The sequence below is a fragment of the Pelophylax lessonae genome (genome assembly GCF_965119305.1).
Source record: "Pelophylax lessonae genome assembly, chromosome: 5".
Taxonomy (NCBI): domain Eukaryota; kingdom Metazoa; phylum Chordata; class Amphibia; order Anura; family Ranidae; genus Pelophylax; species Pelophylax lessonae.
Genome location: NC_138772.1, coordinates 411,423,830 through 411,439,658, shown reverse-complemented (window position 1 = coordinate 411,439,658; position 15,829 = coordinate 411,423,830). Strand labels below are relative to the sequence as shown.

The following is a 15,829-nucleotide window of genomic DNA, read 5'->3' as shown; positions in this document are numbered from 1 at the left end:
GCAGAGGACACTACTACAGTGAAAGAGATGGTGATGTGAAGGGGGGCAGAGGGCACTGTTGTGTGTGTGTGTGTGTGTGTGTGGGGGGGGGGGGGGGGGGGGCAGAGGCCACTATTGTGGGGGGGTTGATAAGTGATGTGAAGGGGGAGACAGAGTATACTACTGTGATAACACTGTTCTTTATGTCGTGTCTTTTTTGGGGCCTCGTTTTTTGGGTTTTTTTTAAAGGCCACTCCCCCCCCAACACTACGCCCCCCCCTCCTCAAAATTGGGTACCAGGTAGATCTCAACCTCTGAAAGGTTTCCTACTCCTGCTGTAAAGAGTCCTGTTTGATTTTACTCAAGGAAAGGGTAGTATTGAGACCTAGTCTTCTGGATCCTGTGCCAAACAGCTGCCCAAATGCCTTCTCGCCATTGACAGAGCACCTTGACAGTCAGTCGCCGCCGCCTCTAAGTCATCACTGTTGGGTATTGACTTCCGCTCCGCAGGAGTAGCTAGGCATAAAGACTTAGTCAAAAGAACAAAGGCATTTGCATATACACACCCATGGGGGCTGTCCCTTCTGGTCAATACCCCCCTGCAGTGACCACTCCCAACCCAGTTTCATTCTGCCTAGCATCAGGAGTAGTTAGGCTTCCCTGTGCTGGGGCTACAGTCTAAGCCTATCTAATCTTCTTTTTTTTTTTTTTTTTATTCAATTTTCTTTGAAAATGTCAGTTTTTTTCTTACTTTACTAGCTGTTTATTTTGTCAGCTTTAGTTTTAGTCGACTCTTCGGAAGAAGATTGATCATGCGGTGCTGGGATTCGGACTGACCGCCCTGGTTCTCCAGGGCAGAGGGTCAGATGGACCCCCAGCCCGCCATCGAGCGTTCAGCCGTGGTTCGTCCTGGCACTATGAACGACCCATCCCTGCTCGCTACCTCACAGGACACATCTGCGATGCTGCAGTGTAATGTCCCTGGCAAACGGCACTCCCTGTCAGATGAGGACAGCGGCTTTCCGTTCATAGAGGCTCCCCACACCATCTGGTACAGGTAAGTACTTCTGTGTGGGGCCTCTGTCTGGGGTGGCAGTCCTGTGTTGCTGTGTGTCCCCCATGTCTGTGCCTGTGTGACTCCCTGATGCAGTCCCTGCGGGGACCGCTTGTGCATGCGCTGCGGTGCTGTATGTTTTTGGGGGTCCCCTTCCCTGTGTCACTTCGGTGCTGGTTGGGGGTGCAGACTGTGTGTGTGTCGGCCGCAGCGGGGTGAATCCGCGCGGTCCGCCATTCTAAGTATGGGCAGGCATGTTTGGCTTCTCTATGGGCAATGTACATGCTGTTTTTGGCGCTATTCGCCGCCATTTTGCAGTAGCAGAACGATCGTCATGTCCGGCGGCCATTTTGGCGGAGCCTTCCATGCAATCCTATGGGGCAGCCATTTTCCCTGAGTCATGCAGCCTATAAGTTCAGCCTACTCTAGCAGCACTTCCTTTTGCTCTGAAGCAGGACATGGGTGCAACACTCTGCGGGGCTCTGCAGGTTATTGCTCTCAATATCTTTCTGTATTGTCGCTTCTGGCTCAGTTTTTTCTTCTCCTGTTTGGGGGTCTTTGTCACTGTAGCTGTAGCGGTGGGCTGCGCACTCCGCAGCAGTCTTAATTGGGCAGTACGAACTTTCTTGCACTGTTGTTTTGTGACCTTGAGCAATGGATTCTCAGGACAGCAAATTCCCCCCAGCTCTGGTGGGGGTCCCCAGTTCCCCTGTGGCCCCTCTGAGACCTGATTTGGCCGCTGTAGTGGCGACCTTGGTGTCCAATATGGAAATGCTGATGGCTGGACGTGCTGCTAAAAAGAGGCCCAGATTGTCTCTCTCCTCTGATTCAGATAGTGATATGGCTGCTGCTGCTGCTGCGAGCGTGCCCTTTTCAGGGTCTCTCTCATCTTTGGACCCGCTGGGGTCTGAGGGGGAGGCAGAGGTGGAAGGGGTTGATACCTCCTCCCCGGGGTCGCCTGAAGAGCGGGCGACCATGGATGAATTAATTGTTTCTGTTAAGGAAACACTACAGTTGGAGGATGAGCCCAGTCCTCCGGGCGTTGTGTCCTCATTTGGGAAGCACAGGACCCGCAAGTCAGCGCAGGTTTTTCCCTGCCCGGCTGAGTTTCATTACACTGTTAATGAAATGTGGCGCACGTTAAAACGTCCATTCCTGGTACCTAGTCGGCTCAAGTTGCTTTATCCCTTTGCACCGGCTACGGAATCACGATGGTGTATGCCTCCACAGGTAGATCACACTGTGGCCGTGTTAAACAAGGCTACCTTGGTTCCTTCTGAGGATACCCTGGTTTTCCGGGATCCCACGGACCGGCGGTTGGAGTCTCTGGCCCGCCGTTCCTATACGGTGGTGGGCTCGTTGCTCAGACCCGTTTTCGCGTCCGTTTTGGCTGGTGGTTGATTGGACAAAGGTGCTTAGGAGCAGCCTCGTGTCTGATGATGTTCCGCCTGCCCGGCTGAAAATGGTGGATCAAATCCACCAAGGAATCATGTATTTGTGTGATGCGGCCTTAAATGAGGCCCCTTTAGTAGCACGCCTCTCTAGTGTCTCGATGCTTAACCGGCGACTGATATGGCTGAAGAGTTGGTCGGCTGACCAGTCCTCGCGGAAAACAGTTGCTGATTTTCCCTATGCTGGTTCTCGCCTTTTTGGCGAGGCGTTGGATACCCTGGTGAAAGGCGTCACAGGGGGCAAGAGCACTTTGCTGCCCCAGAACCTGAAGAACAAGTCCTTTCGGGGCAAGCGGGGTTCTGCGTCTCGATCCACTCAGGGGTCCGTTCGTGCCTTTCGTAACCAATCAAAGGGCAAGCCCTTCCAGACCCTGGGCAGCCAGGAGGAGCCCGGGGCAGGTAAGCAAGAGTCAGGCAATGCCGACTCGGCGAGTCAGTCCGACTCTGCATGAAGGGGCGCCCTCACCCGTTTCAGGGGTGGGGGGACGTTTGCGCGATTTGCAGACGCTACTGGAGTTCAGATGCACCATCATCGTTCGAAAATCGACTTTGGCTCCATCGGTTCGTCTTCCCTATCTGGGAATGATTCTGGACTCTGCTCAGGCAAAGGTATTCTTGCCGGAGGACAAGCTCCGGACCTTGCAGGACAAGCTCAGGTCCCTCAGGGACGACCCGTCCTCGTTACCCTTTGCTCAGTTTCACACGCGGGCTCTCCAGGCGGAGATCCTGGCCAGGTGGGACAGCCTGCCTCAGTCCCTGGAACTGAGTGTCTCCTTGAGTCGTCAGACTAGATTGGCTCTTCTGTGGTGGCTCCAGTCCCTGACAGTGTCGGAAGGTATGCCCTTCCGTCCGTTGGTGTGGACGGTGACTACCACGGATGCCAGCCTGTCGGGCTGGGGTGGAGTGCTGGGCAACTTGTCTGCCCAGGGCACTTGATCGGAGGAGGAGTCCTCCCTCCCGATATATGTGCTGGAATTGCGAGTGATAAAACTCTATTTCTTCCAGTAGTCGGAATGCCTTCGGGGCCGTCCTGTTCGGGTACAGACGGACAATGCTACCGCGGTGGCTTACATCAACCACTAAGGGAGCACCAGGAGTGCTCGGGCGGCCCGGGAGGTGTCTGCCATTCTGTCTTGGGCCGGGACTTATGTTTCGGGGATCTCGGCAGTTCACTTTCCGGGTGTGGGGAACTGGCAGGCCGACTATCTGAACCGCCAGACCCTGGACCAGGGGGAATGGTCCCTACATCCGGAGGTCTTTTACATGCTGTGTGCGAAGTGGGGATCCCCGGACGTGGATCTGTTCGCATCTTGGCTAAACCGAAAGGTGGAAAGATTTGTGGCAAGAACGCGCTATCCGCTGGCGGACGCCTCGGATGCGTTAGTGGCCCCTTAGCATCAGTATCGTCTGATGTATGCCTTTCCTCCGATTCGGTTGCTATCCAGGTTCCTCCGCAGGTTAGCCTCGGAACCGCATCTGGTGATTCTGGTGGCGTCGGACTGGCCACGCCGGTCCTAGTACGCCGACGTTGTTCACCTGGCAGGGGCGCCTCCGTGGCGCCTACCAATGCGGGAAGATCTCCTATCTCAGGGTCCGATCTTCCATCCTGCTTTACAGTCGCTGGCTTTAACGGCCTGGCTGTTGAGACCCAGGTCCTGAAGGACAGGGGTCTCTCCCCTGAGGTCATCTCTACCCTTGTCAAGGCTAGGAAGACTTCCTCTGGTAAAATATATTGCCGTACCGGGAAGGCTTATTTTGCCTGGTGTGAGTCCAGGGGGTTCTCCCCTCGCTCGTACTCGGTGTTGAGAGTGTTGGCTTTCCTCCAGTCGGGGGTGGACCAGCGCCTGGCGCTGGACACGATAAAATGCCAAGTGTCCGCACTGGCTATTCTTTTCCATCGCCCTGTGGCGTCTCATTCACTGGTTCGCACCTTCATTCAAGGTGTGCGACATTTGGCTCCTCCCAGGAAGGAGCCCTTATCTCCATGGGACTTGAACTTGGTTCTGTCCGTGTTACAGCGTGCTCCCTTTGAAAACATTCGGGATATATTGTTGCCTCTGCTGTCTAAGAAGGTTGCCTTTTTGGTGGCGATCACTTCAGGCTCGCAGGGTGTCTGAACTGGCAGCGTTATCTTGCCGTTCTCCGTACTTGGTGATTCGCCGGGATAAGGTGGTCTTGCGTCTGCATCCCTCCTTTCTTCCCAAGGTGGTCTCTGAGTTCCACATTAATGAGGACATTGTCCTGCCTTCGCTTTGTGCGAAGCCTAAGCATCCTAAGGAGGTTTACCTGTCGTCTACGGAATCCTTTCGAAAGAGGGATTCCCTCTTTGTCTTTCCTGAGGGACCTCGGAAGGGCTTGGCTGCGTCCGCAGCGACTATTGCCAAATGGATCAGACAGACCATTGAACAGACTTGTGCTTTGAAGGAACGGGTTCCACCCTTCCCTGTTAAGGCGCACTCTACCTGATCTGTGAGTGCGTTTTGGGCCTATTGGCATCGGGCTTCGGCGGCCCAGGTGTGCAAGGCTGCGACTTGGTCGTCTGTGCACACTTTTTTCCAAATTCTACGAAGTAGATGTTCTGGCATCAGCTGATGCCTCCTTTGGCCGCAAGGTCCTCAGTGCGGCAGTGCCATGAAGGACCCTTGTTTTGTTATGGGTCCCTGACTGTTGGTGTTTGCTTTCCTGGGCTGTTGCTCCTGTTGAGCATTGTTTTCTGTTGCCCTGCAGGTTCTCTTACTGTGCATGTAAGGTTATTTTCTCTGATGTGGGTACTGCGTTGCCTTTTCTACGGTTGCGTCTCCCACCCCTCATGTCTATACTGCTTTGGGACATCCCAACAGTGATGACTTAGAGGCGGCGGCGACTGTTGGAGGACGTAAGAGAAATGGAATTTTTGTAAAATCTTACCTGTAAAATTCCTTTCTCTGAGTCCTCCGACAGTCGCCCCCCCCCCCCGCCCCTCTTTGGGGTTCTTATTACCTACTGCTATGCTACCAAACTGAGTTGGGAGTGGTCACTGCAGGGGGGTATTGACCAGATGGGACAGCCCCCATGGGTGTGTATATGCAAATGCCTTTGTTCTTTTGACTAAGTCTTTATGCCTAGCTACTCCTGCGGAGCGGAAGTCAATACCCAACAGTGATGACTTAGAGGCGGCGGCGACTGTCGGAGGACTCAGAGAAAGGAATTTTACAGGTAAGATTTTACAAAAATTCCGTTTTTTTTTTTTTTTTTTTTTTCCATTATTTACAGACATTGTCTGATTGGAGAAAGTGGAGAGCTCTTTTGCACCTCGTCCAATCAGAGAATGCTTTGTGTTGACAAAATTCAAAGTGTTCCGTGAGATGCAGCAGTGCCGAGCAAGTGCCTGGCTGTTCAGAGGACCCAGAAGATTGTGGCAATCATTGTAGTAGCACTGCCTACTACAGAGATTGTTCACTTCCACAGCACGTCTATCGGTTAAGATATGCACATTTCCAAATAAACGATACGGGGACAATGCAATTGAAAATGTAAACAGTTTGTTCTATAAAACAAAGAAATCCTTATGTAGGAGGAATAAAGCAATTACTATGAGGACAATCATATTTTCATGTTTCAAGCCTATTTTGTCTATTTGCACCTTTTTTGTTCTTCGTTGGTTTTCTCTTGTTTATTGAAGGAATAGTATGTGTTTTTTTTTACATCTAAATGTATATATTTATTCTGCTGTTTGGAGTAAAATAGGTATTACTGCTTTCTTTTAGAAAAAGCACGCCCTGCGATGTTATTGTCAGGCAATGCAAGTGTACAAAGGGAAAGGTTGGTCATTAGCGGAGGACCACATCAACTTTACCATTGGTCGTCAGTCAGTCACACTGCGCCAGTTGGACAATGCAGTCTCTGCTTTCAGGCATATTTTGATTAATGATAGCAAGCAGCCAGCATTGCAGCAAGGGGCTTTTCTTCGGGAGTATCTGTATGTGTATAAGGTAAATGTCTGTTTTTTTTTTTTGCACTCTGGTAAAGAGAATAGAAAACAACCCAAAAACAAAATGGTAATATATTGCAGTTTATTAGTCCATTGATGTAGTGGCTACATTTAGTTTTATTTTTTTCAGGATTTTTCATTTATTTTTTCCTGGTTACCTGCTAGTAACGTTTCATCTGTCCTGAACTGACAACACTCTCTCACTGCACTGTATCAATGCAGCTGTAATGATGTTGCTGTAGGCCGCACTCCTTATTTGGACTACAAACTTCGCTTTTCATTGCATAGACGTGAGGTGTTCTGTAGTTCACAGAAGATGGCCGGAAACACCAGTAGTTTGTATGGACATCAGATCCAATGCACAGGGATTTACAAGCATAGTGAATATCTGGCAAGATCAACAGGTATTTTTCTGTACTTGTAAAAAATGTACTTAAATTGAAAACAGCCACCACGTTTAAGGATAGGTACATTTCAAAATATTAAATTTTTATTTTTGGGTTTAGATATCCTTTCCCTGTAAAAATACAGCAACAGAAATGAGAGTTTGAAAAAAAAAAAAAATATATATATATATATGGCCTCTATTGCATCTATTAAATCTATTGCACATGGTACTGATGTTTGAGCATCAACATTTCTGAATGTAATTTCAGGCATTTGTTTTGTATGTATTTTCATGCATTTATGCCCATATTTGCGCATTCACGCGTACAATAAATTCCTAAGAAAAATGAATTCCTATTTATGCTGATATACACACATTTGCCCATATTTGCTCAAAATACCGACTGGAAAAGCAGATTTTTATATTTATTAATTTTTTTGCTCAAGAATAAGCAGAGCTTGTTTATGCACCTGTGTGTGAACAAGCACATTGTAAACAAAGGACTACATTTTAGATCAGTAAAAAAAAAAAAACGCTGTACTAAGTTTTTTCAAGCTGCAGTGTGCAAGAGGTCTATTGATTGTGACTTCATAAAATAATTGTGTTATGCTTGCAATTAGGATTAAGATTATGCTTAATGATTTGCCTTACATGGGCAAGTTTGTCATTTTAAGGCCTCATGCACACTGGATATTTTCAAACTCTCCTAGATGCCTTTCCTCCTGGCAGCAGCATGAACACACAGACTGACAATTTGCAGGGGTGTTTAGAGGTAAGACAAAAAAAAAACACATAAACCGCCAGACGCTCACAGAAGCTGCTGAAAAACACCCAGTGTGCATAAGGCCTAAGCCCCGGTTCACATTAGTGCGATCATGGAGATCGCATGTAATTAGGAGCACACTGCTCCTAAATTACATGCGATCTCATGTACGGTGCAATTTTCAGCCTTACACTTTGTATGGCTGAATTCGCACCGCATCCGCACTAAACACGCACCTGACCCTTTTTTTTTATCTGCAGCAGAATCGGATCGCAAAGTGGTTCACACTAGTGCGATCCGATTCTGTGCGAACTTGCAGATCGCACTGCAATATGCGATCGCAACTGGGGGTGTCATTAACTTTTATTTGACACCCCCTGTGTATCGCATATGGCAGTGTGAACTGCCAGGGGTGCGGATGCGATGCGGGATCACGCTGCATATTCACAGCGTTCCCGCATCTCACAAATGTGAACCGGGACTTAATGTTGTTTGAAAGCATCTCACCAGAAATGTTTGTATTATGGTATTTTTTGTAGGTTTCTTTTTCCTGTGAATGATTTCTGTGTTTTGTCTTTTTTTTTTTTTTTTTCTCAGAATGTATGTCAACAATCTCCTGAAAGTCCTTTACCCCAACTCCCGCTGCCATATATCAATAGCTCTGACACACGTGTTTTTTTTGGTCATGATAGGCGGCCTGCTGAAGGTTAGTATATACTGATGCTAAAGGACATCTGTTTGAACAAGACAATGAGTCACTGTGGAGAGAAATCTATTAGAAGGCTATGAAATCATTCTGTACTTTACAAATGTCATATAGCCACCCTCTACTTTGTCAATATCTAACCTATATAAAGCATGACATAGGTAATTTGGTAGATCCGCTTCATTTGTTCGTGCACACAGTAGGTGTAGATGGTATTCGCACTTACTTGTGCTTGTCAAGTGTTGACGCAGGTTTGTGGTGCATTTTATCAAGTAATTGAGAGGCTTTTCTTTTTTTTTTTGTAACTCCGGTTATAAGATAGCTATTTTAACTGTTTCCTGATTCATAGAAAAGCAAAATCAAATCCTTCGAAAGTGCTTCCAAAATGCTGTACAGACATATAGGAAGCATTATAGTGAAAAAACTATCAGCGCAAGACTAAGTGAAATTCAAATGTGTATAAAATGTGCTAGAATAAATCAATATATAAATCCGGCTGCATACACAAATTGTGTCCACACCTCACAACAAAAACATAAAAATCAAAAAACGTGCTGCGCCAGAAGTGCACAAAAATTTCTATATTTCATGATTGTTTACAGCAGACATTTAAAATCTTTCTAGTGCTTTGTTTCAGCTTGCAAGTGTAAGCGATTGTGACAGAACACATTCACATTGGAGACAAGCATCTTATATGCGTTGATTTTCTTCATTATGCTGGAAAAGACAAGGGTAATGCTTCCTATATAAAAATCAAAAAACGTGCTGCGCCAGAAGTGCACAAAAATAATTAGTGATTACATGAATCAACAAGTGTTATCAACAAAATATGGTGTCCATCATATGTGCTCTGATGAAACATAAATGTTCATATAAAGTGCTCCAAAGTAATGATTAGTATATCCAGGTGATGACAGGACAGCCTCAATCCCTTGTGAATCAAGCAGGAACCACCAGTGTGTGAACTCCCTCCACCAGTAAGATTGGCCTCTCACCTTGATACCAGACCCAAACGGGCCAGCATGAGCATATCAGGGGATAAACAGACTATCACAGGTCAGACCCCTACCGAAGAAGCCAAACGGAGCCCACGCTCCAGGCGTAACGCGTATAGGGAGGCGGAGCCTGCGTGCCTGACGCCGATCGCTCGGGTGCTACTCTCCAACACTGAATGCCATAATAGCAGGCACGGCTGAGTGCCCAACAAATGTGAGTTACCCCTTTATGCTCAATAAAAGCTCATTATTTACATTCAGAGAGCACTAGATCTTTGCTTTATCTTTATTTTATGTCCTGGCGACCCCCGGAGGTGAAGGCTGGAGAGGTTACCTGTGATAGTCTGTTTATCCCCTGATATGCTCATGCTGGCCCGTTTGGGTCTGGTATCAAGGTGAGAGGCCAATCTTACTGGTGGAGGGAGTTCACACACTGGTGGTTCCTGCTTGATTCACAAGGGATTGAGGCTGTCCTGTCATCACCTGGATATACTAATCATTACTTTGGAGCACTTTATATGAACATTTATGTTTCATCAGAGCACATATGATGGACACCATATTTTGTTGATAACACTTGTTGATTCATGTAATCACTAATTATTTTTGTGCACTTCTGGCGCAGCACGTTTTTTGATTTTTATATAGGAAGCATTACCCTTGTCTTTTCCAGCATAATGAAGAAAATCAACGCATATAAGATGCTTGTCTCCAATGTGAATGTGTTCTGTCACAATCGCTTACACTTGCAAGCTGAAACAAAGCACTAGAAAGATTTTAAATGTCTGCTGTAAACAATCATGAAATATAGAAACAAAGCGTTCCCCTACCCAAAGGTAGGAGGTAGAGGGAGGCAAATCTGAAAGGTAATTCTCTATATAATGTAGTTTGTAAGTAAGACTAATGGCATGTAAAACGAAGTACTGGTGGAAATGGTACATTTATTATATGCATATTTTGACTTTAGGGTTACAATTGGGCGTGCTTTCATTGTTCTATAAGTAGTTGAGTGATTATCTGTGACTGTGTATAGTGCATTCAGCTTCAAACAATGGGCTGCACACCAATGATGTTACAAAAATCTGGCAAAAATCGGACAAGTTTGAGGCACAGCACATACTCCATCCATCCGCCTTAGGTGGAGGGATGCCGTATGTGCTGATCATCAATAGACTTGTTGGCTTTGTGACGTCATTGTGCAGTCCATTGTTTGAACCTTAATATCTACGTGGAGCAGGACTGAGCTCCTGGTTGTTGCGCGTGGCTAGCCACAGAGCAAAGGAACAGCTTGAGATTTGGGGGAATCTTCTTACTGTATATAAGGACATAAGAATTTAGCTAAGCATTGCAAGCATGATCAGTGGATTGCCTGTGCAATGTCAGACCCCTGAAGACTCTTCCTACAGCTCCATGTCCGTATCAAGTTATGGGCGTTTGGAGAACTGGAGGAATGGACAGTGGATTGGAGTGTGGTGATCGAGTGTGAGGGTGGGGACTGCTTGGCACCATACTACATATTACAACCTACATATGGGAGTTAGATGGTGTAAAGGGGGTAGTTTGCTTCTAAAGTAAACCTGACCCTTTCTAAAACTGATATCAAAATGCAGTCCCTCCTAGAGGTGAAGCTTCAAAACCTGTAGTAAATTCTACAGTAAAAAAAAAAAAACGATCCCTTTGCAAGTAAATGCCATGTTGTGCTGGTATGCATCACATACTAGAACACTATGAAAGACTTATGTTTAAATAAAGCCCTCCAGTGCCACACTGTTAACACTGGCAGGGCTTCCATCTTCACCTGGTCTTTCTTCTGGGTTCGTGGGCTCTGTCTGTTTGAATGCCCAAGCCTTGATGACGTCACTCCCATCCATATGCACGGGAGCCACGTTTGCGGAACAGCACTCTGAATGAATGGCATTATGCTTAGGGCTGAAACAACTAATTGACAGTCATTTATAATTGAATATGAAAATAGTTGTCAACTATTTTCATAAACAATTATTTGGTCAGCCAATTAATATGTTGGCCTGCATAGAGAATGCATTATTTGTTTACATATCAGGAAATTCAGTACACTGTCCCCACATGTCAGTAAATGCCTGAGAACTAGTGAATATGTGGGGAGCAATGCCTCATGGGACATGTAGTCCTGGGCAAGATAAGGAATTGAGTGATTCTAAAGGCAGATTTTTTTTTAACTTGCTTAACCGGTTGCCGACCGCCGCAAGTACATATACTGCGGCGGTCAGCCCCGGCCAGGCAAAGTGACGTACCGATACGTCACTAGCCTGTCACTTCCTTGTGAGCCAATAGCGGGCGACCGCGCGCCCGCCCCGGCTCGTTCCCTGGGAAGTCCGTGCGTGTGATCGGCGGACCCGATGTCCGCCGGTCACTCGCGATCGTCCGCCGTGAAGGGAGAAAGGCAGGCGGCTGATGTAAACAAGCCGCCTGTCATTCTCCCCTGTGTAGGAATGGTGATCATGCGGTTTTACTATTTAGGACCGTTGATCACTGTTCCTTCACCAGTAGCCATGTCCAATCACAGTAAGAAGCACGCCCCTAGGGACACACTTAACCCCTCCTTCCCCAAAAAAGTTAACCCCTTCCCTGCCAGTGTCATTTTGCAGTAACAGTGCATATGTATAGCACTGATTACTGCAGTAATTTCACTGGTAACCCCAAAAGTGTAAAAAATGTCAATCAAGGGTCCGATCTGTCCGCCGCAATGTGGCAATGCCGCAAAAAAATCGCAGATCGCCGCCATTACGCGTTGAAAAAAAAACACCAAAAATTACAGATCTTTCCCTTAGTAAACGCAACAACTTTTGCGCAAACCAATCAAAATACGCAAACATCTGTAGCAGAAAACAAATTGGCCAAAAATGTTAAAAAATTTGGATTTTTACAATTTTTTGGGGGGAATTTCATATAAAAAATTTGAAAAATATTCTTATTTTTGCAAAATTGACGCTCTTTTTTTGTTTATAGCGCCAAAAGTAAAAATCGCACAGGTGATCAAATACCACCAAAAGAAAGCTCTGTTTGTGGGAAAAAAAGGACGTCAAATTCTTTTAGGTACAGCGTCGCACGACCGCGCAATTGTCCATTAAAGTCACGCAGTGCCGAATCGCAATAAAGCCCTGGTCAGGAAGGGGGTAAAATCTTCCGGGGCTTAAGTGGTTAAGGGGCACTTTATACTATACCTTGCGGCTTACTATAGGGGCACTCTGAAGGCAGTAGCAACCAGAGAAGTTGGTGGGACCCCAGAAGAGGAGGATCAGGGCTGCTCTGAGCAAAACCATTGCACAGAGCAAATAAGCATGTTATGTATGTGGTTTAAAATGAATAAATCAAATGTTTACGATCACTTTAAAGTGATTGTAAAGTCTCATTTTTTTTTTTTTTATATTACAATAACAAATATGTTCTACTTGCCTCCCCTGTGCAGTAATTTTGCACAGAGCAGCCCAAATCCTCCTCTTCTCGAGTCCCTGGCTGAAGCTCCTGGCCCCTCCCTCCTGTTGTGTGCCCCCACAGCAAGCAGCACCTCTTTCCACCTGATTGGCTAACTGAGTCTTGTTGACAGCAGCGGGTGCCAGTGGCGCCGCTGCTGTGTTTCAGCCAATCAGGAGAGAGAGTTCCGGACGGCTGAGGCACTCGTGGACATCACTGGAAAGAGATGAGGCTCAGGTGTGTATTAGTGGGGCTGAGGGGAGCTGCTGCACACAGAAAGCTTTTTTTATATTAATGCAAAGAATGCATTAAGATGAAAAAAAAAAAAACCTTCTTACTTTACAACCCCTTTAAGGGCTTTGTTCAGGGAAGATCTACATCTGAACCCAGAGAAGCTGGAGGCTGATAGACTGGGGGTAATATAAGGCATTACAATTAAATGTAAAGTAAAAGTTTAACAGTATTGTGCTTTAAAAAAATAAAAAAAAATAAATCATATGCATGCAAAAAGGTTTCAGCTTTTAGTGTTACTTTTATATAAAATATTTTTCTCTTACGTCCTCCGACAGTCGCCGCCTCTCCATATTCGTCACAATGGGGTAATTGACCTTTGCTCCGTAGGAGTAGCTAGGCAGCAGAATATGTCAATATTAAAGCTTTTAGCATATCTCACCCCCAGGGGGTGGTCCCCTCAGTCAATACCCTCCTGCTTCCTGTTCCATACCTCAGTTTCATTGTCTAGCTTTCAGGAGTTAGCTGGCTGTTTCTGTGCTGGGGCATTTTGTCTCAGCCTTTATCTTCTGTTTGATTTTATTTGAGTTTTTTTTTCTCTCTCTTTACTTAGCTGTTACTTTTGTCAGCATTAGTTCTTCTGATGAATAGGATCGTGCGGGCTGGGTCTCGGGCTGGCCCCCCTGGTCGCAGGTTGTGGGCCAGTGGCTTCCCAGCCTGCCATCGAGCGTTCAGTCAGGTATTTTTTCCTGGCATTGGTGAACGACCCATCCCTGTTCGCTGCAGGGATGCTGTGGTGAGGTGGCTACCTCACTGGACGCCATGCTGTTTCGCACCGCAGTTCTACTGCGTCCTGGCTGCGACTCTCCCTGTCCCATGTGCAGTGGCTTGATCGCTTGTGCGGGTTCCCCACTCCGTTCAGAAGGTAAGTGTATTCTGTGTGGGGACCTGTCTGTTTAGTGGGTGTCAGTCTGGGACTGTGTAACCCTGCATGTCTGTTCACACTAATGGGCTCCCTGTCTGGATGCTGCTGTGGGCTGCAAGGAGGGGGGCTGTGATACACTGTTCTGTGTTACAACTGTGAGATTCTCTGTGTGACATGCTGTATGTTGTAGGGCATGCTGTGGTACATGTTTTGTGCAACATGCGGCGGCCGCTGCTGCGGTCCACCATTTTATTAATAGCTACAGGCATATGAGGGCTTCTTCTGTATGCTGGGAGCGGCGTTTTTGGCGCCAAGCGCTGCCATTTTGGCGGCGATCGATCCGGCCTCATGTAGCACTGCATTTACCTCCTCCCCCGGCGGCCATTTTTTTGTAGCCTTCCATAGGCTTTATAGGAGCGGCTTCTGATGCATCACTTCCTTTTCCCTGGGCACACCGATCGATACAGCAGCAGTGATCTCTCCAGGTTTTTATCATCTTTAGTCCTGTGTTCCTTGCCTGAGTTTGTAGTTTTTCCCTGTGGGGGTCGACTTGTGCTGGTGTGTGTGAGCGGTGGGCTGCGCTCGCTGCGCTTTTGAAGGGGCAGTTACCCTTTTTTCTCCTGCACACTTCTAGGGGGCATGGATTCTCAGGAAAGCAAATTTCCTCCCGCTTTACTGGGAGGCCAAGGGGCTGCTGCTGTTTCCCCTGAGGGGGGCGATTTGGCCACAGTTGTGGCTAACCTGGCTGCTCAGGTGCAGATGCTTGTGGCTGCTCAATCCACTAAACGGCCCAGAGTTTCAATCTCCTCTGATTCAGAGGGCGATGGTGATGGGGCTGCTATGGCTGGGGTCCCCTTATCGGGGTCCCGTTCGTCCCTGGACTTTGCAGGGTCGGAGGGGGATGCAGAGGTTGAGGGGGTTGATGATTCTCCCCCTGGCTCGTCTGAAGAGCTTGCAATCATGGATGAATTGGTTGCTTCTATCAAACAAACGTTGCATTTACAGGATGAACCGTGTCCGCCTGCCGTTCTGGCTTCTTATGGGACACAGCGGAGACGCAAAACGTCGCAGGTTTTTCCTTGCACTGAGGATTTTCAGCGCGCTGTTAGTGAACAATGGCGCAATCTAAAAAAAGCCTTTTGCTGTGCCAAGTAGGTTCAAGCTGCGTTATCCCTTCACGCCCGCCACTGATGAACGCTGGTGTGTTCCACCTCCGGTGGATCACGCGGTGGCGGTTTTGAATAAATCCACTGCGATTCCGACAGAGGATACCCCGGTGCTTCGGGAACCTACGGACAGGAGACTGGAGTCTCTTGCCCGCCATACTTACTCGGTTACCGGTTCCATGCTAAAAGCTATTTTTGCTTCCCTTATGGCAGCTCAGGCTGTCGCGGATTGGACGCAAGTACTCAGGCGCGTCCTGGTGGCTGATTCTGCCCCGCCGACAACATTGGCTATGGTGGATCAGATCCATCAGGGTGTCATGTATTTGTGTGATGCAGAATTAGATGTAATTCCTTTGGCTGCACGTGTGCACAGCGTGGCGGTGTTGACACGCCGTTTGATTTGGCTAAAATGTTGGTCTGTGGACCAATCTTCTTGCAAGACTTTGGCTAATTTGCCCTATACGGGATCTCGCCTTTTTGGCGACTCACTGGATACGCTGATTAAGGGGATTTCTAGGGGTAAGAGCACGCTCTTGCCCCAATCTCAAAAGGCTAAGGGCGCTCAAGGTAAGAAGCAGGCTCCGTTTAGGCCCTCTCAGGGGTCCTTTCGTGCCTTTCGGTCGCACTATAAGGGCAAGCCCTTCAAGGGTCAAGGCTCCCAAAAGAAACCGTGGGCAGGTAAGCAGAAGTCCAGCCAGTCCGGGTCCGCTGCCCATAACAACGCGATTTGAAGGGACGCCCTCACCCA

General features: G+C 47.5%; 1 protein-coding gene across 2 annotated transcripts in view; it reads left to right on the top strand.

The window, feature by feature from the left end:
* The window catches only part of TRAPPC8 (trafficking protein particle complex subunit 8), a 220,570-nt gene that overhangs the window by 106,836 nt on the left and 97,905 nt on the right, over window positions 1-15,829 (top strand). For both annotated transcript variants that reach the window (XM_082259743.1, XM_082259742.1), the window contains 2 exons: window positions 6,231-6,455; window positions 8,203-8,311. In XM_082259743.1, coding sequence (XP_082115869.1) covers window positions 6,231-6,455; window positions 8,203-8,311 — 334 coding nt within the window. The remainder of the gene's footprint in view (window positions 1-6,230; window positions 6,456-8,202; window positions 8,312-15,829) is intronic.